The 24,327-nt window shown below is 41.9% G+C and overlaps 1 protein-coding gene across 4 annotated transcripts in view; it reads right to left on the bottom strand.

The window, feature by feature from the left end:
- rhbdl3 (rhomboid, veinlet-like 3 (Drosophila)) overlaps positions 1-24,327 on the bottom strand; it is a 63,305-nt gene that overhangs the window by 23,474 nt on the left and 15,504 nt on the right. For all 4 annotated transcript variants that reach the window (XR_012180150.1, XR_012180189.1, XM_073482716.1 and 1 more), the window contains one exon: positions 5,459-5,617. Coding sequence is in view for 2 of the 4 variants with exons in the window: in XM_073482716.1 (XP_073338817.1) it covers positions 5,459-5,617 (159 nt within the window). In the remaining 2 variants the exon portion in view is untranslated. The remainder of the gene's footprint in view (positions 1-5,458; positions 5,618-24,327) is intronic.

Below are 24,327 nucleotides of genomic sequence, written 5' to 3'. Positions count from 1 at the left end.
TCCATAACTCTCAGCTCTACTACTGTTTTTTGTGTCTAGGACTGCAGATTTGTCAGTTAGTGCATGTTATTTTAAGGCAATGAGGATGAGTGATATGGTTTTCTAATTGGCTATTGGTGATAAAAGTAAAGGAAAGGCGATTGGACATAACTTCAAAAGCTACTTTAGAGTGTTGCCCGTGTTTTGAAGCTGTGATTGATGTTTATTCAAGCACAAAAACAGACCGATCAGGGAAATAAGGAACATTTTCGTTTGAAGATAGTGGACATACTCATCTGTGAACAATTTGCAAACAACGGTACGTATCATAATTCATTTCAAACATAGCAAGGAGGAAATACAGATAAGAACACAGATGTAAAACCAGAATATCAGCGAAATCTCTGTATGAACAGTTGGCCGATTTAATGCACCGTTTAATGAGACTTTTAGTGTCCCTGCATGTATCACCGTTTGGAGATAAACTTCAGGAAAAGCCAATTATTTCGGCCTTGGTGTTAGGTCCAGAGAGCTGTGGGAAAATGATTACAGGTTACCATGGCCACGTCCAGACCGCACACACACACATACACACACAAACATGGACCTCCCCCAGGCAACCCTGCTCCATAAAGACAGTCAATTCTTCGTGTGAAGTGACTGCAATTCCTCTCGTCTTTGTACGACACAAAAGAAAGAATGACGTTCTGTCTGTTTACCCACCGGCGAGAGGAGAGGGGAGGAGGGGGGGAGAGGAGGTGAAGGGGATAAATAGGTGTTCAGCCAGCGAGAGACAATTTCACAGTTTGATCAGTGGAAACGCAGTCAGAGAAGAGGGACAGTGAGATGGACTGATGGAAGAAGGAAGTATAGAGAAGGCTGGTACAGAGCAAATACAACCAGGAGTAGCAGAAGTCTATCTTTAACAACAGAAATACACTACGTAGTGAAAGCCCTGAGCACTACACCCATATGTCATTGCTGAAAATCTCATTCCAAATCCATGGTCATTATCCTGCTGCTCTAACAGCCCCGATTCTTCTAAGAAGCTTTCCACGACAACAACAACAGCAGCCAGCCCTGCGTTAAAAATGTAAGGGGCAACAATATTGACTGTTGATACGTCCACAAATATTGCAACACAAACACAATGAGATTTTTGATAAATAATCATCGGTAATCCATCGTCAGGAACGTGAGCATAGTGACAAAGTGGGAAAAGGCAAATATAAGTAAGGTTAGTTCAGAAAATAACTCAGAAGAAAAGACAACATTTATGCCATATCACAATATCCAAAATATAAGATGATATACAGTCTCATATTGTGATAACGATAAGATATCACCAGTGCTAGGTGAAAGCTGAACCAGGGTTTTTTAAGTCTGGCATCTCATTCCAGTTGACAGGGGAGAGATGACAAGAAATAAGGAAGGACAGAAAGATAGAAAACATCAGGCTACAAACGTCCTCAACACCAAACTCAGAAAACAGTTTTAAAGACTTAAGACTAAGATGAAAAACTAAAGAGCTAGCCCGAGTACAGAGTGTAACTCAAGCAAAATAAAACTGGATCACCACAAACAACCCAAATCAGGACATCTGTGAGTGCATCTGCAGGAACCTGCACAAATCCATCATGATCATTCCACAATTTCAACCCACTGGGGGAAAAAACAAAGCGGTTCAACCTTTTCTGTAGATATTTTAGACAGTATAAACTTATTACTGAGCCAGTTGCTACCCAGGACAGTTGCGGCGTGATGTATTAGAGAGAGATGGATGGAGAAAAAGAAGAAGGAGAAAGGCACCGATAAGAAAGAAGCAGTGGGGAAAAGGCAGACAGCTTATGATGCAGAGGCAGAGAGACGGAGGAAGAAGGTAGAGAGTGAGAGAAGACGGGGGGGAGGAAGAGGTTAAGAGAGGGAGATAACTGTGATTTGAACGCTGACTGTGACGGAGCAATGAGCAGGCAATTACTGACAATCACATTGATGGAAGAGCTGCGGTGCAAAGGAGAGATGGTGCCACAAATAAACCCACCCAGTTTGTCTCTGTCTGTCCTCCTCTAATTCTATACTTACATTTTATTTCTTTTTTCTTCCTTTTGTGAAAGCAGAAGGGTTGCAGAGATAGAAATGTACCATGAGAAACCAGCCAATTAACTTGCTGGAAGAATTATAACTCTTGAGTTCCTTTAAACCTTTTGATCTTTATCTTACACACCATTAATGGCTGCGCTTGGAAAGTCCATTTAGTTGTGTTTACATACCTGACATTCCCTTAGATACTTGTATCATATTCAAGTGTGGGTTTACATGTACAGAAATCTTTATAACACACCCTCAACACTGGCTCCTGACACACACTTTTACTTTCAGAGCCTGAACTTCAGTATAACCTTTAACTAAAAGTAGTATTCATTGTAGGGCTTAAACTTTCTTACAAAACAACAATAATTTTCATTCTGTTGAATTTTCTATTCATTTATTCATTTGCTGGTTTGAAATAGAAAGAGAAAAAGTAATAAATGCCTGTAACATTTTTAAAGAGCTCAAGGTAATGTCTTCAAATTGCCTGGTTTGTCCGACAAAAAATATTCAATTCACGGTGATTTTAAAAAGTGAAAAGCAGCACATCCTCACATTTCAGAAGCTTGTTTGGTGTTACTACTACCTGACTGCACCAATTAAATGAAGATCATAGCAGCTGTCAGCGCGCTTTCTGCTGATCGACAGATTAATCAAATAGTCTTTTCTGCACATTATCATGAATAAGTGTCACTTTATGTGTTAATAAATGTATTTCTAGCTTAGCCTAGAGTAGGGATAGACCGATTATTGGTCTGGCTGATTATCAGGGCCGATATTCAGCAATTTTCAGATTATTGGTTTTGGTGATTTTTAGGTCCAATGGCCAATAAAATATAAATATGCACTACTTTGGCTTGGATGCATAATTTTCTTTCTGTCTGTAGTCACCACTGTGTGGTCTCAAAACCTGTCAACACTGGAAAATCTGAATCTGCGAAGTAGTCAGCTACTAAAGTTATCAATTGGCCTAAATGTAGCGCGGTGGAAGTAGCAGGAAATTTAAAAAGTATTGGTATCAGCCCTGAAAAAACAGTATTGGTCGATCCCTAGTGCAGAGCCTTACATTTGTCACAAATACACATAGCATTTAAAGTTATTCTATCATCTTCTGATTTAGTCATTATTTAATTTTTATTTGTGTTAATGAACTGGTAGGACTGATTGGTTTTTCTTATAGCTAAAAAAAATTCATATGAAAAAAAAAGCTAGTTTACACAGAAAATGGTGAAAAATTAACATCGCAATTCTTTCCGGTGATCAATTTCCTTGTTTTTCCAACCAACAGTTCACAATCCGAAACATTTAAAGCTGCTAAAGCTAAGGTGTTGTCCTTGTTTGAGCTAAGTTCCTCTCCGTTTTGCTGTTAGCAATTCCCTCCCTCCTCTCTACATCACCACATGAACACTCAGATACAGGAGGATCCTGCTCCCTGCACGTTCACGAGCAGACAGGGCTGCCTCTTTATGGAGGTCTCTGTCCCGATAGGATAAAGTGGGCAGGGACATTTCTTTTACTGCATGAGCAGTAGGAGGAGAGACATGGGTTACTGACCAAACACATATAGAGCTATTTAACACTTATTTAAGACAGAAAAGACAGAAGACAAAAAAGCAGCTGAAGCAAGCAAATGTTTGGCATTTCTTCTTGACAAATGAATAACTAATCAATTAATGTAATCTAAACTAATTGTTTAAGCACTTATTCATGCATTGCACAGCATATTACCATAATCATGAATGCATGTCACTCCCTCTCTCCCTGTATTCCTCTCTGTGCTCAGCTCCTGTTGTTCTGCTGCAGCTTCTATGAATGTATTAACCATTGAGAGGGTGAACACAATAGCGACTAAGAAAAAAAAAAGTGACTGTACACAAACAGATGCCGGCACCCCATTCCTCTCTGTCCCACTTCCACTTGCATGCCGTGACCCACAGCCTGTCACATGACATGAATGCACCAACTGGTCACCAACAGTGAAAAGCCCTTTTGACATTTTTCCAAGCTTCCTACAGGCCTCATTCCTCAGCCACTGTATCAGACAATAAACAGCTCTGAGGAACAAGAGAGAAAGGGAGAGATGGACACGCTCACACTCACAGACAACAATGAATTCCCTACAGACACACACACGCATGCACACACACACACACTCCTTCCCACAGCCACCCAGTAGTTATGGTGCACCACAAAACTACTCCCACTCCAACACCACTCCACACTGTCCTGGGTCAGCAGTTCAGCCTCCCGTGGGGAACAACAAGTGAGATAGTGGAAAACAGAAAATGAGAAGGTTATGAGGCAGCGAACACAGCTGGAGATGCTTGAGTGAGACCTCGGACAATCAGCAGCAGGCTGCGATGTGAAGGTGAATCTGAAAGTGGAGCAAGGTGAGCGTTAAGAGGGGAATTTATCACCAGACTCAGAGTCATTTCCTATTAGGAAGACTCTCCACCTTGTAGCTGAGCTGTGATATTGGAGTATGGCTGTTTGGGGCTGGATATAAAGACAGCAAAAAGTTTGATGTGTGACAAAAAAAAATAAAAAATGAGTGGAGATAATTTAGACAGTGGAGTTTTACCGAAGAGTGGGTTACAAAAGTCCCAAGTCATGAACCAAGTTGAGACAAAATCCTACACTTTTTGTTTGAAGTCCTAAACAAGTCATTATTCAACCTTTACTGTTTTTTTTTAAATGACATTTTAAATGTTAAAATGATTAAAAGCTAGTATAGTGAATATAGAGAAATAATGAATGCCTCTTTAAAGTTTGTATGTCTTTCAAACATAAAAAAATACAAAACCCCTAAAAAGGCAACGTGCAGGAATTATGTATTTATTCACTGCATTGCAGTGTCAGTTTCACAGAATTTAACACTGACTGTGATGAAACAATGTACAAAACGTGCACAGAGTCTCAGCTTTGTGCCTTTTTATAACACACACTGACGGGAACTCCATGTTCACGTGTGCCCTCATTCCAATGTGCCACATGTTGCAGCATGCAACGATCATTGGGGCGAGCATACCGATAATCATATCTTAAGAGGAAGTTTCGCGATATATTGCTGTATCGATATTTTGTCCCATCCCTATTTCAAAGTCTGTAGTCCAAATGAAGTCACAAGTCTTGAGGCGTCAAAGTCAAACTTGAGTTGCAAGTCTTTTGTTATTCTGTTTATGTAAATCTTGTGCCTCATTTGACTTAAACCCACACCTCACGTGACTTTCACCACCTGCATGTGTGCCAATATTGCATGTATCAACTGATACTTAAATGTAAATCTAAACATTTATATAAGGACAAATTGCAGGGTAAGAGGTGCCGATGAAGTATTGATATCCACTGGATGCTGATGTTAACAAGCCTATTAAACGCTAAAACATCTCACCAGGTTGACAAAGTCTTGGTAGCAGATCTTTCCGTCAGCGTTGCCATCGGCGAGGGCCAGTAGGACTTCCAGTTTGTGTGGGTCAAGCTCAGAGCCGTGGGTCGCCAGAAGGTCCCTGAACCGCTCCGTACTGATAAAGCCCGAATTCTCTGGGTCGTACTGCAAATGAACACACAAAGAGGATGCAAAAATGATAAGAACTTTATGTAAGCTAACAAACTGTAAGAATGTGGAAGTGAATAGAGACAAATACATCTCTGCTTGAAACAATCCAAATGTGGCCGACAGCAGACTTCAGGCACAACACATACGCAGAGTATTAAATAAGCAGCTGATGCAAATAAACATGTTAGAATTTCATGAGCGGTCAGTATCCACCAGTGCATAATTTTCTGCGCTGCCAAACATCAAAAGCTCAAAAACCCACGAGCGGTGGTTTGAGCGTCTGGTTAAAGAGCCCTAATTGCTCCAAAAAGGCCCAACTGTTGAGAGGCAGCAGTAACTCTTAACAGCTTTTGATTTCAGTTTGAAATGACACTGAGTGCTGCGTTTAACCACAGGCTGTTTTTTTTCACAGCCAGAACAGAGGAGGCATTCAAATACATCTGAAAAACACAAGATTTTCCATCACAACCGAAAAAGTCTTAAAAAGCCGGAATTCAAAAGAGTGGTGACTTCTTGAGAGCTTGAGTGCGAGAAGAGCACTGCACTTTTCTCCAGCTTTGAGAGCCCTGACATCTCAATCCCACACACTCTTTTCTTTGCTTTGCACTTAGTAGCTCGACGCCTCATATCTTAAGTGACAATTTAGACTGAATCTGTCACCAGATAAACATACATATTGTTTGTGTTTCATGTTGTGAACTGTATCCAAGAGCGTTAAAAGCTGTAAAGGAGACGCATTGATTGCCGAGAAGTGAGCAAAGACACTTATTATTAGTCTATTCTGTTTCAAAGCAATAGACTGCCAGTAATTCTGCCTGGATTTCCTCAAAATCAAGCTGCTCTTGATCCCCTAAAAGAAGGATAGAAGAGAAGAGGAGCAACAGCTGCGTGACAGCATTTGTCTGTTCAATTGAGGACAAACTTGTCTCGAAAATATGACAGCGTTTGAGTCGAAGGTTGTTTGTGGATGCAGGCAGAAGACGTTTGCTACCTCTCCGTATAAGTGAAAATGTGTGTGTTTTTGTATATCTGCAAATGTGTGTATGTGAGCGCAAGCATGTCTTTGTGTGTAAATACAGCGCATTCATGCATAAAGATGTGACATTCAGACATTATGAGCCGCCTGCCAGATTCCAACACCCCTGAACCAGAAAAAGTGACTGTGTGCACATGCATGCGTGTGTGTGTGTGTCTGTGCGTGTGTGTGTGTGTGTGCGTGTGTGTGTGTGTCTGTGTGTGTATGTGAGTGTGTGTTTGCCATATGCTAGTGTTGGCAGAAGCTGAGTAAAGCCAGGCTGGCAGCAGGTGCTCTGTGCTGCACCAAATGACGACGGGGAGAAGAGGTTTTGGCTCTCCCTCCGTGTTGTTTTTCTTCATATCACCTAACAATGATAAGGTTCTTTAAATTTCTTGGCTGCGAAAGATACAGCTGTCACTCAACATCATCTTTGAGATCTGGCTTTGATAATGTACATTCACACATGGCAAAAAAAAATAATATTCTAAGTAGTGATCTTTCCCAAAATGTGATGACAAGATAATCTCCCAAATCATCCTTTGGTAGATAACGCTGTGTGTGTTGCAAGCATGCTGATGCAATAGCAGAAACTATTCAATCATAAAATCATAAGAAGAGATATGGCATAGAATAACTGGCCAGATTGGATGATAACACACTCAGAAGAGGTGGACGTGCTTCCATCAACACCTCCATCGCTCCTGTCACTGGAGCAGACAGTGAGAAAAACCTTCAGAGTGCAACAAGGCATGATGGGAGGAAGGATAGAGGGATCATGACGACATTTGTAACACATTGAGAACTTCTAATGTGTTTAATGGAGGGCAACATGTAAGAAACCGCTCAGAAATCTGTGATTTGGCAGATTTTTTTAGTAAAAGTCCTCTCTTTCCTGTGTCTGTGTTTTATGATCTGACAAAAGTTTTCATGACCAACAGCTTGGATAATAACTGGGTGTTTGCAAAGCAGGTAAGTGTTTGGACTTATTCTGTTTAGTAAAGTAAGAACGAGAACATACAATGACCTGAAAAGGAAACATAATATCTTGTAGTGAAAGTGAAAGTAAAATTTATAATTGTTTGTAAAATTTTTGTCATTAGATTTGAATATTAATTCATCGATAGATATTAATTCATAGATACCCACGTGGTGAAGAAAATTCAACGAGACAAAGTAATTTCCTCCAATTAGTAAACCACGTGTTAAACCTCTGTCTTTGGTGTAATGAGGTTGTTCCAACCTTTCAAAGTGAAGCGATGTGGTTTAATTTTTTTTCTTCACAAATTTGTGACTTGATAATGTGAGACAATATTTGTTTGTTTTTTTTCTTCTTGTAAATTAGTGCTCTTGTTCTTACAAATGTGCCACTTAGATCTCAGAGAATTTCCAAGTTTTTTCCCTGAAAGCAACATTATGTAGAAATTGGCATTCTGTGCGATTTGGCGCCCCCCACAGTTTCTGAGTGCAATATTACTGTTGTAAATAAAAATCCCAGGTTTGTAACAATTTGTCAGACATAATGTAGGTGCTAACTACAAACAAAACTCATTACTTCATAACAATGTTATGTGTTGAAAACTAACTTGAAGTAAACATGTCACGCTGTGATCCTACCCTCTCACTGAAGTTACATAGTGCAGAAACAAGTGACAGACAGAAACACCATTCACCCTATTACAAGACACTGTGCCATCACATTGACTTTGAAGCTGTAAAAAGTGACTTGATGTTGCTTTAAATTAAGAAACTTCTTCACAAAACAAACAACAATCAAGGTTTTATGACTAAAAATCCTTGTCTGCAATACTGTTTGCCACTTTAATTGCCTTACGTCTGTCAATTGCATCTATATAAACAAGAGAACGTGGTTTATCTAAAGCGGGAGGTGTGACAGTGAGTTGTGAAGTGAGTAACATCCTATTTTGGTGCAACCAGACGCAGACACATTTATGCATTCTAGCGGGTTTGGATCAGAAGTGTATACGCTTACCAGAAGTGAGTGATTCAGTAATGACAACCACTCCGAACGTGTGCCATCTGCAGCATGGCATCTGACAGAAGAACAGGAGGAGGAAGGAGGTGTTGCAGACGTAACTTATAAACTAGAGAATATTCTTAAGATGCTTTTCCTCAAAAGCAAACAAACAAGAGCTTACAGTCCTAAATATGATAAAAAAAAGTGCACTGCTGAGTCCAACATACATACCCTATCCAGTTCCCTATGCATGACACACCAAATCATCTCTCTCTCACACACAGGCACACACAAATGCAAACACACACACACTTGATGCATACAAATGTAAACTCTACTTCACAGAAAGAACCAACCTTCTCTTGCAGGTAATCAGCCAGTTTCTGCCGAGGACATTTTGTCATGATGAAGTAACGTCAGCCAAAGTCGCTCTCACCACTCAGTGTGTGTGAGAGAAGCAATATGTTGTGTGTGTGTGTCCCTGTCATATTGTTTGTCCCAGACTGTGCAGGGTTTTTTTCTAACCAGGACTAAAGGATTACAGTCCAATCCAAGGCCCTCAATACACACCTCCCCCATCTTTCTCTCTCAAATACACACACACACACACACACACACACACTCACACCCCTAAAACCCCAGTCTGCCTCCTCTCACCCTCCTCGCCCCGCCCCCTCACCCTACATTCATGCCCCTCTCCTTCACTCTCTCTCCTCACTCTCTCCTCTCCGGAAAGCTTCTTCCCTCAGAAGAAAAAATAAATACTTCAATAAATTTGCCCGTTATCTCTTCCACTGTCACTCCCAGGCGCAGGCAGCCATACATTATTTTCCTCACACGCTCAAACACTCTCTCAGTCTGCTCTGCGACACCGCAGGCTTCATAGTTGAGTGAGCACTCTCTGAAGTCAACAGGCTGACTGCTGGGGGTGGAGCACGAGACGGACACGCACACACTCAACAATGAGGCCTCCGATGGCAATTTCATGCAAGGTTTACCCAATCTGCTCACTCCAATTAGTGATCATTTCCTTCGGAAACCCAGAGGTCCATGCAGAGAAGAAGGCACGATAAAGACACTATATGATACAAGAATAAGTCTTCATCCAAGACAAATATGTTCAGGATTTGGGAAAAATATCTAATATAACTATCATCTGCATTACTCATTAATCTGCCACTTTTCGTTTGATTTATTTATTAAATGTTTGGTCTATGACCTGTCATAGAATAGTGAAAAATGTCAATCGTAAGCTCTACTTATTTTTTCTGTCCTCACTCTATGCAATGACTTTATTATAACTGTTAAAAACAACATTAGAAACAACACAAATTTTATGCAGAGCAAAACTAATACTGCATGAACAAATGGATGAGGGGAGGATTGTGGGTAATACAGTAGTTACATATCGTTAAGTATTTAGCTTGTACATGTGGGAACATTAACCAGATTGTGAATTTGACTGAACTTTCGTCCCCGCACATTTTTCATTTTTTTAAATAGGTTATTGTCTCTGTGTTCTACAAGGCTTGTTTTGTAAGCAGCAAAGGGAGCAAATCCCTCAGATTAAAATAGGCATACACACACACACACAAACACACACACACACAGATCCTGGTGCAGACATAATACCACAAAACCTTCACAGCCAATGAGCTTTCATACTCAGGAAGGCTGGTGTAAGTGCAGAGGTGAAAAACAGCAGAGGGAGGGAGGGGAGCAGGGAGTAACGGAGGATTGGTTTGCGCTGTGGCGAGAGTGGGGGAGTGAGTGGGGGGGCAGATCAGACACAATGCAAGGCTTTTTGTCATCGGCCTTATTTTCATAACGCTGAATATTAAGGAACCAGAGGGTAGGCAGTCTGTGAGGGTCAGGGAGTTTAATTCAAATAAAAGTATTCATGCAAGTTTGCAAAGAGAGCCTGAAGAAATGAGGTAGCCATGGTTAATATAAAATATACTAATGTCTACTCAAACAACCTAAAATTTGATTATATTTAGCCCTCAGGGTGACAAACTGAGCCATGACAAGACCTTTAAAAAAGTAAGCAGACATCATATTTTGTGACCTTTAAAACTGTCTTGTTTTATATGCACTGTAAAATATCTGGGAAATATTATCCAAGCTTCTCTCACTTACTCTTACTGCTGTTATACCTTTCAGTTTTGACAAAAGGTCTATTCAGTCATTTTAAAGGGAAAGTTCACCCAAAAATGAAAATTCAGTCATTATCTTCTCACCCTCATGCCGATGGAAAGTCAGGTGAAGTTTTGTATTCCACAAAACAATTATGGAGCTTCACAACCAAACAACATTACAGCATTCTCCTACACAACTGAAGTAGATTGGGACAAAAAACAAACGAACAAAGAAAAGAATACAGTCTGTTCGGCGTAATCCAACTCTCCGGAAGCCCTGAGTACAAGGATTGTGCAAGTGTGTAAATCACATTTTTTGAAATCGTTTTAATTTAAAAAACAAGCAGTATGGAGCCACTTTATGTTTTTCTTTTCTTTATTTGTTTCGTTTTCTATTTTTACATTTTAAAACAAGTCCCCATCCACTTTATTTGTTTGCAGTAATGCTGTTTTGCTGTGAAGTGTCTTGTGCACTGCAAAACTTTACCCGACTTTCCATCAGCATGGGGTGAGTCCTCTGGTGCACTTCAGGATGTTCATCTTAAGTCATTAACTTGATTTCCCATCAAATCTTTTAAAAAGTAAGACAAAAAAGAAATGCCTAGCAGGGGATCATTTAAGACTTTGTGAGCACCTTCATCGTTGACTCTCAGCCCCGACTGACCTCTGACAATTTCAGTGACCTCTGACTTTTGACCCAGACTGGTACGGGTCACTGTCCAGGAGCTTTGAGCTGTCGATGAGCTGTTGTCTTGAACAGTAAACACAGGATAAAGGAAGGAAGGAAGCATGCACCATGAATGAAGAGACTTAATTAAGAGAAAGAGCGAGTAACTCAATTCTTTCCTGGTCTATGAACACCAGACTGGTGGCCACTCTCAAATCCTCTTACACCCACATCACAAATGCCAAACCTGTGTTAATTAGCTGATGTAATAAATGCTGGCATGTGATAATCATGCAGTGTATGCTCGTAAGAACACTGCAGGAGAATCACTTAGCAGTAGGACAAAATTTACATGCATAACTTCCATTGGAGATCAGTGAATACATCAGAACCTTTCTCGTTTGTATCTGTCCAATACAACATCTCAAACATGACTACCCTTTTTTGGATCCAAAGGATCTAAATATAGCTACATTGCCAGAGATAAATTTGTGTCTCATTTATGCTGCATAGGCAGAAAATGGATTCCAAAAAACCTTTGATAACTGCATCATCAGACAGGGCGCACCCTGGGAGCTCTGCGGGATAACAGCCCACACTGTACCGAGTAATCAAAAATGTTTGCTTTGAATTGGTGTAAAGACTTTCGCCGTGAGTCATCCTGTCCCTCCTCTATGTAGTAAAGAAACCGACAGGGCAGGAAACTGTATATAATGTCATCCAATTTTACACAGGAACATAATACAACCACACAGGCTCATGCAATAACAGGCATGAAGCAGTCATTCACCAGCGTTACATATGTGACCTGTCTCATGGGGATATCAGCAAGTGGGGCTTGTTATGCTACTTCAACAGGTGGAAATAGAGTAAAAAAGTATAAAGTCTTACATTTCCTGAAATGACAGCAAACTTGTGCTGGTGGACAAGGACATGAGGCAATAAACACACTCCATGGCTGCTGCCTGAGGCGTCACACTTTTTAATAATAACATCCTTCAGGCTGAGGCTGTGTAGCAGGCATGACCATGGGTAATCAGCATGGCAACACGCGTGACGAGACTCACTGAGGGTGTAATAACATGTCACCTCAGCAACAGGCCCTCCAATAGCCCTTGAGTTACTCTGTGGCCATCATGACAGTGGTACAGAGTGTCAGAAATAGATTATCTTTAAAAGAGACATATTCACACTCATTGTCAGGTTAATCATTTTATTTTGGGTTACTACTAGAATAGGTTTACATGCTTTAATGCTCAAAAAACATGTTTTCTCATATTGTCCAGTGCAGCAACATACATGCTATTACTGTATTGCCCCTCTGTTAGCTCCTGTCTCTTTAAGGCCCCCCCTCCTGAGTACCCAGTCTCCTCTGATTAGTCAGCTTTCACACGCCTGACCCTGCACCGCTAACAACACCTGAACAGCTGTTTTAAATCAATTCTTACGTGCCAAACTATATTAAACACTGAAGGAAACCAAAAATATTAAAAAGCATAATAGGTGCAGGAGATGCAGGAGACTCAAACTGTGATGGAAGAGCCACCAGGAGCAATTTGGGGTTTAGTATCTTAACCAACGACGCATCAACTTGTAGACTGTAGGGGCTCGGGATTGAACATCCGATCCTGTGATTAGTACACGACCTGCTCCACCTCCTAAGCCACAGCTGCAGTATGTGTCACCACTTAGAAAGCAAACCTTATATTATCAGTGTTACTAAATTGCATGTCTGGAAAAACAACGTCGACTTTAAAGTATGATTCTGCACAGCTGTGCCCATCTCAGATATTTACTGTATGTTATATACTGTTATGTTGGGTATTAAGCCCAGAAGTATATGACTCCATTATTGAGTCTCGGTATATTATTACTGTTTTCTTCTCGTTAAATAACTGCTGTGGCAAAATCCGGCCAGCATACAGCCTGTCCAGCAGTATAATTACTTACAATCCACACACAGAGGCAGACAGTGTGCAGCTCTGAGTTGTTGCTATTATAAGGACTGTGCAGTAAAACACAGCCTCTATACCTGCTTGATCCACCGACCCACGGACAAAACAAGATATTGATCTATTTTTTAAACTTTCAATTCATCCCTGTAGCCTCTAATCTCAAGGGTAGCTACTATATGAGTTTATAGTGTATACCCCTACACATAAAATCTGTTATATTGTATGAAGGCAGACTAGCCAGGACAGACCAATTACCAGTAGCTGACATTATAACAGCTCATTTAATGAGGGTCCTACTCTCCTAATTGCTTTACTCTCTTTTCCCTCAGTCATAAGGGCTTTCCATGCTAGACCGTAGGAGATTGGTGCTGATACACTTTTAAAATGCAAACAATACTGTCACTACACATATATGGTATGTTCTCCAGACTGATAATATTATATATAAAGTATATGAAGCATTACAATCGCCCTAGAGTAATTCTATACAAATGGGACTTTAGTGTCTTGGTTAGGGCAGGAAAAGGAAACAGTGGCCGGCAATAAGGAACATGCAAGTTAAACAATTAATCAATCAATCAATCAATCAATCAACTTTCATTCAAGAACTATGAGGTTCAGGTACACTCAGCACCATACCTACATAGTTTTCTCTGCACACTGTGTTCATCAAAGCAAAAGGTGGCTACTTTGAAGAATATAAAATATAAAACATATTCTGGTTTGTTTAACACATTTTTGTTTACTGCATAATTCCATGTGTTCCTTCTTAGTTTTGATGTCTTCAGTATTGATCTACAATGTAGAAAATAATAAAAAATAGAGAAAAACCATTGATTGAGAAGGTGTGTCCAAACTTTTGACTGGTAGTGTACTTTTATAAACGGGAGCTCTCATACACAGCTACTCGGTTTCTTGGTGCTTCCTGAATACAATGCCTCAGTATTCCCTTGATATGGAGCAATTAGCAGTTCTAATAAAAAGCCAGCCTGTTAGAGTGGGAGAAGCTCGTTAGTCTCTGCGCTAATTACACCGGAGCACCAGGGAGGACAGACAAGAACCAGGGGCAGCTAATTCACTGGCCATCACTCACACACACTTACACACACACTCTGACAGAGCAGGTAGAATGGAAACACACACAGAGAAACACACACACACACCTCCTCATGTTAATCAGACTTTTCAGACCATGCCCTTGACACCAGGGGTCTTTACCTGTGTGATATCTTCCATGTCTCTATCTCTCTCTCACACACACACACACACACACACACACACTCTTTCTCTTTTGTGTCATTATCTGACACAGCTGAAAGAGTACTTTATCATTGCTATTGGCCGATGTAAGCTGGGAGACGCTCTGTGGTTTTTTAGGCTTATCATACCCGGTGGTGTGGCCCAGACTCCGTCTCATTCCGGAGACTAGTTCAGGTTGAGTAGAGTCGACAGCTTGGCAGCGGGCGGTGGCTCTGAATGGGAGGGGCGTGGGCAGTGACGGAGAGGTGAAAAGCCAAACACTCAAAGTGACAGCTGACATCACCCAGAAGGCCACAGTCAAGACTGCGGGGCAATCAGATGTCATGGATGGAAATCTTCTGGTCAGGAAGAGAGTGGTTCCATGAGGTGGGTTGAATTTTATCCAGTCCTAATTTTTCAGTTGGTCAACCACACTACAATATCTCAATATTTATCAAATGGATTAACAGACATTCATGGTCCCTAGACTGGACTCCTTATGGTTTTATGTCAAGCACCACTGCAAGAGGATCCAGATATTCATTGTGTCCTGAGGATGAATCCTTCTAGGATTCTAGGATTTTTCATCTAGCACAACCAGATTGTCAAAGTTTAGCACCAGCAGCAGTGTCACAGCACACCTCACCTCCATGTGAATACAGTAGCAGTAGTCACATTTCAATTCTAATGTGAGGAGAATAGGAAGGTGACCGACAAGACGATGGCGGAGGATTTTGTCAAAGCGAAAAAACAAAAGTGCCTATTTGGCAGTAGAATGATGGCAGCAAGTGCTAAACTAACTGACCACATTGCATTTCCTGTGACTAGCCTACTTCAAAATAAAAGTCAACTTGCATTTTGGCAGTTAAATGCTTTTAATGTGAAGCTGCAGCTGTAGGAAATGTTTGGTTTGCATTAGCAGTAAATTAAAGCAACGCTCTACATACGTTGAGCGTCTTTTCTTGTATAAAGCCAGACATACCTAGAAAAACACAGCCGTTGTTACAAGATTATTAGTTGGTGGGATAATTTTGACACCTACCAACCTGACTAGATGGCATACTTTCTGTCTTTCATGATGCCCAGAGGATATATCATAACAACTTTTGGTGACCCTACACCTTTTCCTCCTAGCGCCACCGTGAGGTTGACATTTGTGGTTTTCTGAAACTTTTCATTAACTATTGGATGGATTGACAAAAACTTTGATATAGACAATCATGTTCCCCTCAGGATGAAACTTAGGTGTCGCCTTAACATTTCCTATAATGCCGTTATCAGGTCAAAGTATTAATTTGTCCAATACTTTGGTTTATGACCACATATCATTCAATAAATTAATTAATCACACTTTATTTGTATAACACTTTTCCTACAGCAAAGTTCACACAATCACTCCGCGACTGCACAGGAAAGCACACAACAGCCAGAAGCCCCTGGCCCTCCCGGTCCACAAGCAGTTCCAACAAAGCTCCTAGGAAACCCCCAAACCAGATCTGACTATGTATTACAGCAGGGTAACAACCCCAGACACACCCCAAAGCCCCACAAGAACCATCCATACGCCAAAAAATACCACAGAGCCCCGACCCCCACTCGACTCCTGTCAACCTCAGCTGAGCTTTGTATTTAGTGATAATTAGCAAATCTTAGCCTGCTAACAAAGATGCGGGAAACTGTACACGCTAAAAATCAGCATTTCAGCATGCTGACACTAGCATCAAACACAAGTATGTACATGCTCACAGAGCCACTGACATGGCTGTGGACCATTGTGTACGCCATTCCAGCTGCACACGGGAAATACTGTTTGCCTTAGTTTCTGGGGAGCATTTATATGCCAGACTCTAACCATTTCATACTCATTTGGAGGGAAACCAAACAAGAAAAATGCTGAAAACATAAAAGAAGTCACAATCAGCAAAGGTTTAATGCACTGAGAGAAAACTGAGAACTGGGCTTCGTCTGTCCCACTCCTTACCAGATGGTAGCTGTAATGCACAATTTTGTTGTTTGCCAGTCAACAGGGTTTTCAGATTTATTTGCCCGAGTGTGCACATGCTTAGCCCTCGAAAGAACACCTTGTGTTCAGTACAGATAATTCTTTTTATTAAGAGCAAACTGTAGAAACTGAAATGGATGCGAAGCCTTACACATGCGTACACAAATGCACACATAAGCCGACACAGCGATCAGTGCAGTTTGTACGAATAAAGCGCCATGCTCACAGAGGTCGATCTGACATGAGCAGGTCTAATCACCACAGTCTGGGTCTGACCTGACAGCTCCCGTCTAGGGCAGGCACTGATGCTGACGGGGTACCAGTCAGTAGCCAGTGGGTTGTTTCATTGTTCTCTGACAGAGAGAGAATTCAGAGTTACCCAGACAAAAGCAGCAGTATTCAGAGGCGATGGAGAAGATGCAGAAATGCTGCAGCATCTAATTGTGCAAACTCAAGAGGGAAATTGTGTATTTTTCTTCAGTTAAATCTCAGAAGATAACACCTGCACTGACAGGAAACGATGAGCTCAAGTTGACTCGTGTGCCACTGATACCAGTTGACTCTCTTCAGTCCGGCCTTCAGTCAGATTTTCATTCCTCTTTTCAATTTTATCATCATCAAAGCGTTCAAATTGAACTCTGCCTGAAACTCAGCTGGGAACAAATCTCCACCTGGGGTGAACACTGATAGGCAGATCCAACCCACCCTCCCACTGGTGTCACTTGACAGCTGAGTGACACAGTGACAGCAGAGTAGGGCCGGATGCAGATGGGAGGGATGCGATGAGCCGCAGAGGGTTCACACCATTAATTACCCAGACATCACCTCTCCCGTCGCGGATGATTCTGCAGGAAAAGGTCAGCCGTCTGGCTTGCATAAAGACCAGCTCGCCATGCATGTCACGGCCCCCGGCCAGTGCTCTGCCCACGTCACACTTGCAAGACATGACTAATGTCTCAGCAAGACTCCTAATAGCCCCCAAAATGCCACAGCAGTGCCTGTTAACACGGCCATAAACAACACCTACACTTGGAGGCTAAGGCCAAGGCCACTGATGAGTGAGGAAAGAGAGAAGGGAGGACTGGAGGGAGAGAAGTGGTGGAGTCTGCAGAAAAGTAAATAGCATGAAAGGAAAAAGGGGTAAAGGATTGAAAAGCGTGTTTCAAACAGACAAACACCTATTTAAGAGAGGTGAACAGAGTGGTTAGAAAAATTGAACCACAAATATCGGTATTTGAAATTTTTGGACTAGAAGCTGCTATTCAACACCAGACTGGGTATTTGGGAAGGAGGCCTTAAAGACAAAAACAGGAGCTAAAACAGAGTGTTTCAGACAAAGGGGGGATACAGTGCTGCTGAATGAGAAACACTGATGTGTTTTTAACATCAAAGTATGTAAATCTATTCTAGTAGTAAAAGTAAAATGATGAACATGAAAATGCACATAATACATCTCCTTTAACGGTATTTAAAAACAATTTTAAAAAAATACTCCGACTTGTTATGGAAATAAATCAGCTTAGCTTGCAGGCCAGAAATAAACCACAGTTGCTGGCAGCTGGCAGGTGAAATTACTGCCTTTGATAGGATAACCTTCAGCTGGGCACAAACCAAGTCAATTAAGCAACAATCTGACATAGCATACATCAGCAAGATCAACAAGCTGAGAGAGGACCCCGCTTGTCCCAGCACAGCACTCCATTATAACCCATTTTCATTAAACAGCAAACTCCTCCACAGCTTCTCACCCACTCTCCTTTCTTTCCCCTCGTTACTCATGTTTGAATACGAGCAGTGGTTTCCCCCGGGAAACTCCGGTGAAAGACTGAGGGGGCAAGTGTTGCACAGGCTGCACACTTGAACTTGTTATTTCCCTGGCTTATTGTGCGAGGAGATGATTATTGGAGGACAGGGAGCAGAACGAATCCGCTGTCCTTTGAAGTGTGAGAGACACAGGAAGAGGAAGCGAGACGAAAGATGGGGACTAATCATGAACAGGTGATGATTGTGAAGTGTTGTTTGTCATTTTTAAATAGAAAGGCTGGGAAGGAAGGGGAAGTGGTAAAATAGTAGGTACATAGTAGGTACTCTACATACAAATAATTGAGGTGCAATGCATGGTGCATGTCTCTCTTTCTTCCAAGCAGTCTGGAAGTACAACAGTTTGATAAATCCTGAAAAGCCTGATGTTCAAATGAATTTCCAGGGTCTAGATATTAAAAACAATGTTGACATTTTTCTTAGCAGACCTAAATTTTTGGTTCAAGCCTTAAATACGGGAATGACACCAGGGTTGGAAATTAGCACCTGCCACCAGCCCACAATGGTGGGTAAATAAATGAAGCATAACAGCAGGATTTGCAACATTCCACGACACAGATTAAATCGCCAGTGTGCTTGTTTCACTCGGAAAATTAAAACGAGGAGACACAGACAGACAATGTGGCATTGCATCACAGGGGTTAAGAGGTCTGCAGACAAAACCAGGAGGAGACACAGGCCAAAAAGGCAATGGTTATTTCTTTTTTTTAATGACTGGTGGTGATTGGTGAGTTTACAAGGAAACAGGCCAGACAATGTTCTCTTCGATATGACACTTTTTTTTGTTTCATCACAAATGTAATTTAGATTTTTGCCTGACTTTCATGTTATTGGAAAATGAGAGGAAAAGCATGTGAATGCATGTTGGAAAACTGGGAGGAATATGAATCTAATCCGCCTCCTTCCTGCAGTGAGGCTTAAGTTCTCTCAGCAGAGCAGCTGCTCCTACCTGGACCTGCAAGAGACACCAAGTTGGAGTTCCAGTATCGGGCCAAAAAATTTAATTTTTCAAGTGCATGGCATTACTTGTGGAGCTATATTCACTCAGATAAGTCTTATCAGCAGCTACAGACAGAACTGACTGGCAGGCCCTGACGGCCACAGTACGTGTCTCCTCTCTCTTCTTCTACTTTCTTTTCCCTGTCCTTCTTTCTTCTCCTCTCTCTTCTTTCATTTCCATTCGCTCCTCTCTCCACCACTCTCCTGTCCTCTGTGATGGGAAATGCACGAAGATTGCCACAGGTAATTGCTTTCTCTCGCATGCAGTCTAATGTACTCTCTGCTCCCATTCCTTTTCCTCTTTCCTGTCTTCCTCACCAAAAAAGAGATTACTCCGACTTCACGCAGAACCTTATTCAGGGACCTAAATGAATCTTCAGATCATGCATCTGTTGCACTGTTGTGCTTTTCTGTACGCAGAACTAATTTTGGTTTCTTTTGGTTCCAGCCCTGTGGTGCAAAACACACAAAAGCAAGGAAAGGCTGAAAGAATTTCATCCCATTTAAACCGAACTTTGATGATAAAAATACAGATTTCAGCTTTCTATATAGCTCCGCCCAACAGTTACATTTTGGTACACTTTGGTTCCCAAATTATATTTTATAGGTGAGTCACCTAAATTGCTCATTGGATGGATTTCAGACAGCCCTGAATGGGTTTTCTATCACACAGAAATGTGTTTCACGGTGGCTGTGGGGATGACTGACGTTGCGTCTGTCTGGGATAATCAACGGAGCGCTGGGTCACCTGTCTTGCTTGACAGATTAGAAGCCCGCATTCATCACACACACACACATGCACACACACAGTCAACTGAGGCCATCACAAATTAGCATGGGCCGTCACCGTTTCCTTGCCAACTGGCTTGTAACCAGGCAACGTTGGTCGGTGTGAAGATGTCTTCAGTGGGTACATGTGCATGTACACACACACATAGAATGGGGTTTGATATGTGGATAGGCATCTAGTATTACTTTAAATCCCTGAACATGTGACCCCTTTACTGTGCTGGACCTGAAGCACATAAAACACACACACACACACACACACTATATACCAAGACTGGAGCAGCTTCACACTCATTTCATCTGCAAATTCTGATCCGACAGGTACATTTCTTTCAAACCAGAGGAGCTGTTTCACATTGCTGTTCGCCATCAAGTACATTTCCCACATGTGACCTTGATCGTTAAGCACTCTTTAAGTTCTTGAGACGGAAGAAGAAAATCATAACTGAACAAGGTGCTTTTATCAAGGTTAATCCTTCAGGGCACAATGGTATTGGTGGAAGAATCCACTTTAGATCTTATAAATGAAACCTTGGATCAGCTAGATCAGAAAAATAGATCTCACAGTCATTATTTTAGTCCATCTGTGCACGGCAGGCAATTTAACCAAGATAATGATATTTGTCTCGTTCCCTCAAAGCTTTCAGGGATATCAAAGCTGCTATTTGACTGCTCTGTCCACTTTATTTCAGGTTCACGCTCTGCTTTTTTCTTTGTCATGGACACTTCAGGTTTGAATGGTGTCTGAAGAGCTGATATGTCATGTAATTTGTGTTCAGCGGGTCTTTGCGAGGCTCATGTAATATTAGTTTCTGCTGAAGGTGTGAAATGTGCAACCTTTCTTTTCCCGGCAACCAGCCTGCCCATTGTTGTGAACAGTGCTCCCGCCCTCCTCATCTTGCTTGACTAATTAAGGTGGAATGGAAAAAAAAAATGCTTTAAGCAAACACTCTTTTAGAGGAAGCATCATAAACTTTCTTCCATGTCACCACAAATACCTAAGGACTGATACCACCTTCCAAATTAAATGTTTCTAGGCAGCGCACTATCAATACGTTTGGTCAAACAGCAGCAGGTTCACTGCCATCTTTACTAATTCCCAATGTATCACAGCAGCTCGCTCCACAGACAGCCACTGAGATCTATTACCCATCACTACAGGAGAGGACTGCACGCCCACTCCCCATCCCTGTTCTCTGTCTCAGCCCTGAGCATTCATTAACGCGCACACTTCATTGCACTGTTATTGCACAGAGCCCATTCCCCTTTTGCAAACTCGGTCCCTACAGTTTAAAACCGTATTCCCCTGCAGGTTTCATGCTGTCCCAGGCAGAGAGGCACTCAAGACTCTGCAGAAAAGATGCAATCAGAAAATCATCAGGGCTTTCATTCGACAGATGCTGCCATATCAGGCATAGGAAGATTGTCGGTCCTGGATGCTAGCCCTACAAGCTGTTGGCTTCATGGAGGCAAAAGGCGACAGTCACAGTGACTTGAGATAAGCCTGTATATTGCCCTCTGGGTGAATAGGTCAAGACATGTAATCCATCCAGGTCCGACACTGCTCAGCTTTGGGACAAAAAGGTGGCCGAAGCAGATTACTTTACCATTACCATAGGAGTAGTATAATCCTGCAAGTATGTCAAGCTCTCACTACCATGAATTCTGACCAAATAAAGAAAAAAAAGAAAAAATCCACACCATATGATGTACACATTTTTAAAAATTTGCAAAATTTGTCCTCTTTCAATGAACTGAAAATTTACCAGCCCAGTATAACCAAGGATAAAAACGTCTGCAGTTAACGTTTCTGCAAATGACGTGTCATAAGCTACGTACCATATTGACATATAAACGTGTTGCACAACATTTCATAACAGGTTCAGGTTTGCTGATGAGACCTCATGACATCTCCAGATAGGTTTGTGGCAACAAAACCAGGTATTTTAAGCAAAAACATGGTCTTTTCCCAGCCCTAGTCAAGTGGTCTTTGTGCCTAAACATAACAAGATCATAAGCACAGTGTCGTCACAACATACAGAAACATCCATTGCCAACATTAATTCTGGTGATTAAGTTGTTTAATAAAGTGACAATTTACTAAAGACTAAGTGCATTCCCATCCACCCGTTTAGATGTACATTTTCAAGAAGAAAAAAAGTAGAAATGCAAGAAATATTATTTTGTAAAAGAGTTTTTATCTTGGCTGAGATGAAAAGATGCAAAGTAATCATGGTGTACATGAAGCTTGTGACTTCCTGCAGTCCAGCAGACTACTTGACAACAATCATGCATGATTGTCCACCTATGCAGACACCCAGAGTAGTATAAACAGAAAAGTGAACACGTCATTTGTCCCTGTTTTGTCATATAATCATAGTAGAGCAGTGGACTCACTGACTGCCTTAACGAGTTCAAGGGTTTTACTTTATTTGCTATGTAGTGGGTCGCTGTTTTCCCAGTAAAACCATTTTTTCACACATTGAGTTATTCATTTTATTTCACATTTAGAGGCCTTGTCCAATATAGCAGGGTAAAGCATTCATTTTGGGTTTCAGTGCAGCTGGTTCCTTCAGAAAGAATCTCAAAAAGCTCCATTTAGAACCAAACATCTAACAGTAAATAAGAGGACAAAACTGAGAGAAAAACATGTGTTTTGGAAATTCTGTATGGATGCAGTTTGATTTTGTGTGACAGGAGGCGAGATGGAGCAAGACAGATGGGTTGATAGTTTAAAAGAGTTGGGAGAGACAGACTAAATGAGTGGGAGAGAGCTGTACTGCCCCCAGGGTGTCTACAGAAGCAGAGGGGATTGCTGCAGACAGTCGAACGGCCCTCAGCAGGCTCTCAAGCATGTGTTCAAATAAACACTTTACCCCCTGTCGCTGCTTGTGAAAGCATTCACACTGGAGAGAAGCATGTATGAAGACAATGTCACACAAACAGAAACACACTCAAACAGGACTCAAGATGGAAGACACACCAACACCCACGAGGAAGGGAAAGCAGGCTATTAATGTCACTCTCACTGAGACACAAATCTGAGCCCTGTTTGCTGAGAGACAAACAAAAGTCAAAATCCTTGTCAAACACACACATACACACACAACGCTGAGGTGGAGTATCTGTGTCACTCAAGCATAGGGCACAGGCAGGTCAGCGCAGAGACAAAGATGGAGATTGGTGACCTTTTCCCCCCAAACCTCCCATTTACAACGAGGTGAGAACCCCTCATTACCGCCGGGCCAAACCCTCCATCAAACATCCCTTCACTGCCCGACACATTCAGCAGCTCTTCAGAGCATAAAAAGGGGAACAAAAAGAAAGGAGAAACATTTGTTTAAGGAGCCGTCCCCGGGCTGCCTTTCTCTCCCATTCAGCCCCTTCTCCTGCTCCAGGCCTGCCCTGAGGTCAACCCCCCGCCACAACACCATCAAAACCCTGCACCACTGATGGCGGCGGTTCCATTCACCCTCAAGATTTATGATCTCTAATAGCTGGCAAATGGACCGGAGGCTTGGGATGCCCCGAGGGGAGGCCCCCCGACTTATTTTCTTCAAATCTCAAGAAGAAAAGGAATTAAAAAAGGGAGAGCTGAGTGAGGCTGGGGGTGAGGATGGGGGAGCAGGAGGGACTGTCGGAAACACTTTCAAGGTTGCCATCTGGGTCGGGTGGGACCCTTCAAACTGTCTGTCAATCTTTACCAGGAGCCCCTCCCCTGCCAGAAGGACAAGGCTCTGGGGTTGAATAGGACATATTATAGCAGTGTGAGGGACAAACGCCCTCTGCCACCACCGACATTTCACTTCCTGGGCTGTTTTGGGGCAATTCTGTAAGTAGGAACTTTTACTAATCGGTTACAATCAGGCGGTCAGCCAGTCAGCTGTCTCCTGATCCTTGGTGGTGGTAGAAAACCCCACTTAGGCACCCTCTACTTCATAATCCTATTCCCATAATCCTCAGAGGTCAGCGAGCAAGAAACAGTCCAGCTCTCTCTAGGACCAACTCCACTTTCCTTTCAAGGCAAGACTGGAGTTCTTTAAAAAACCTCACTACTGGGTTAGGAAAACTGGAAACTTCCAGAAAAGGCATGAAATCATG

The sequence above is a fragment of the Pagrus major genome, chromosome 1 (genome assembly GCF_040436345.1).
Source record: "Pagrus major chromosome 1, Pma_NU_1.0".
NCBI classification, from domain to species: Eukaryota; Metazoa; Chordata; class Actinopteri; order Spariformes; family Sparidae; genus Pagrus; species Pagrus major.
The sequence above is the reverse complement of the archived record's forward strand: the minus strand, read 5'-3'. Positions and strand labels throughout refer to the sequence as shown.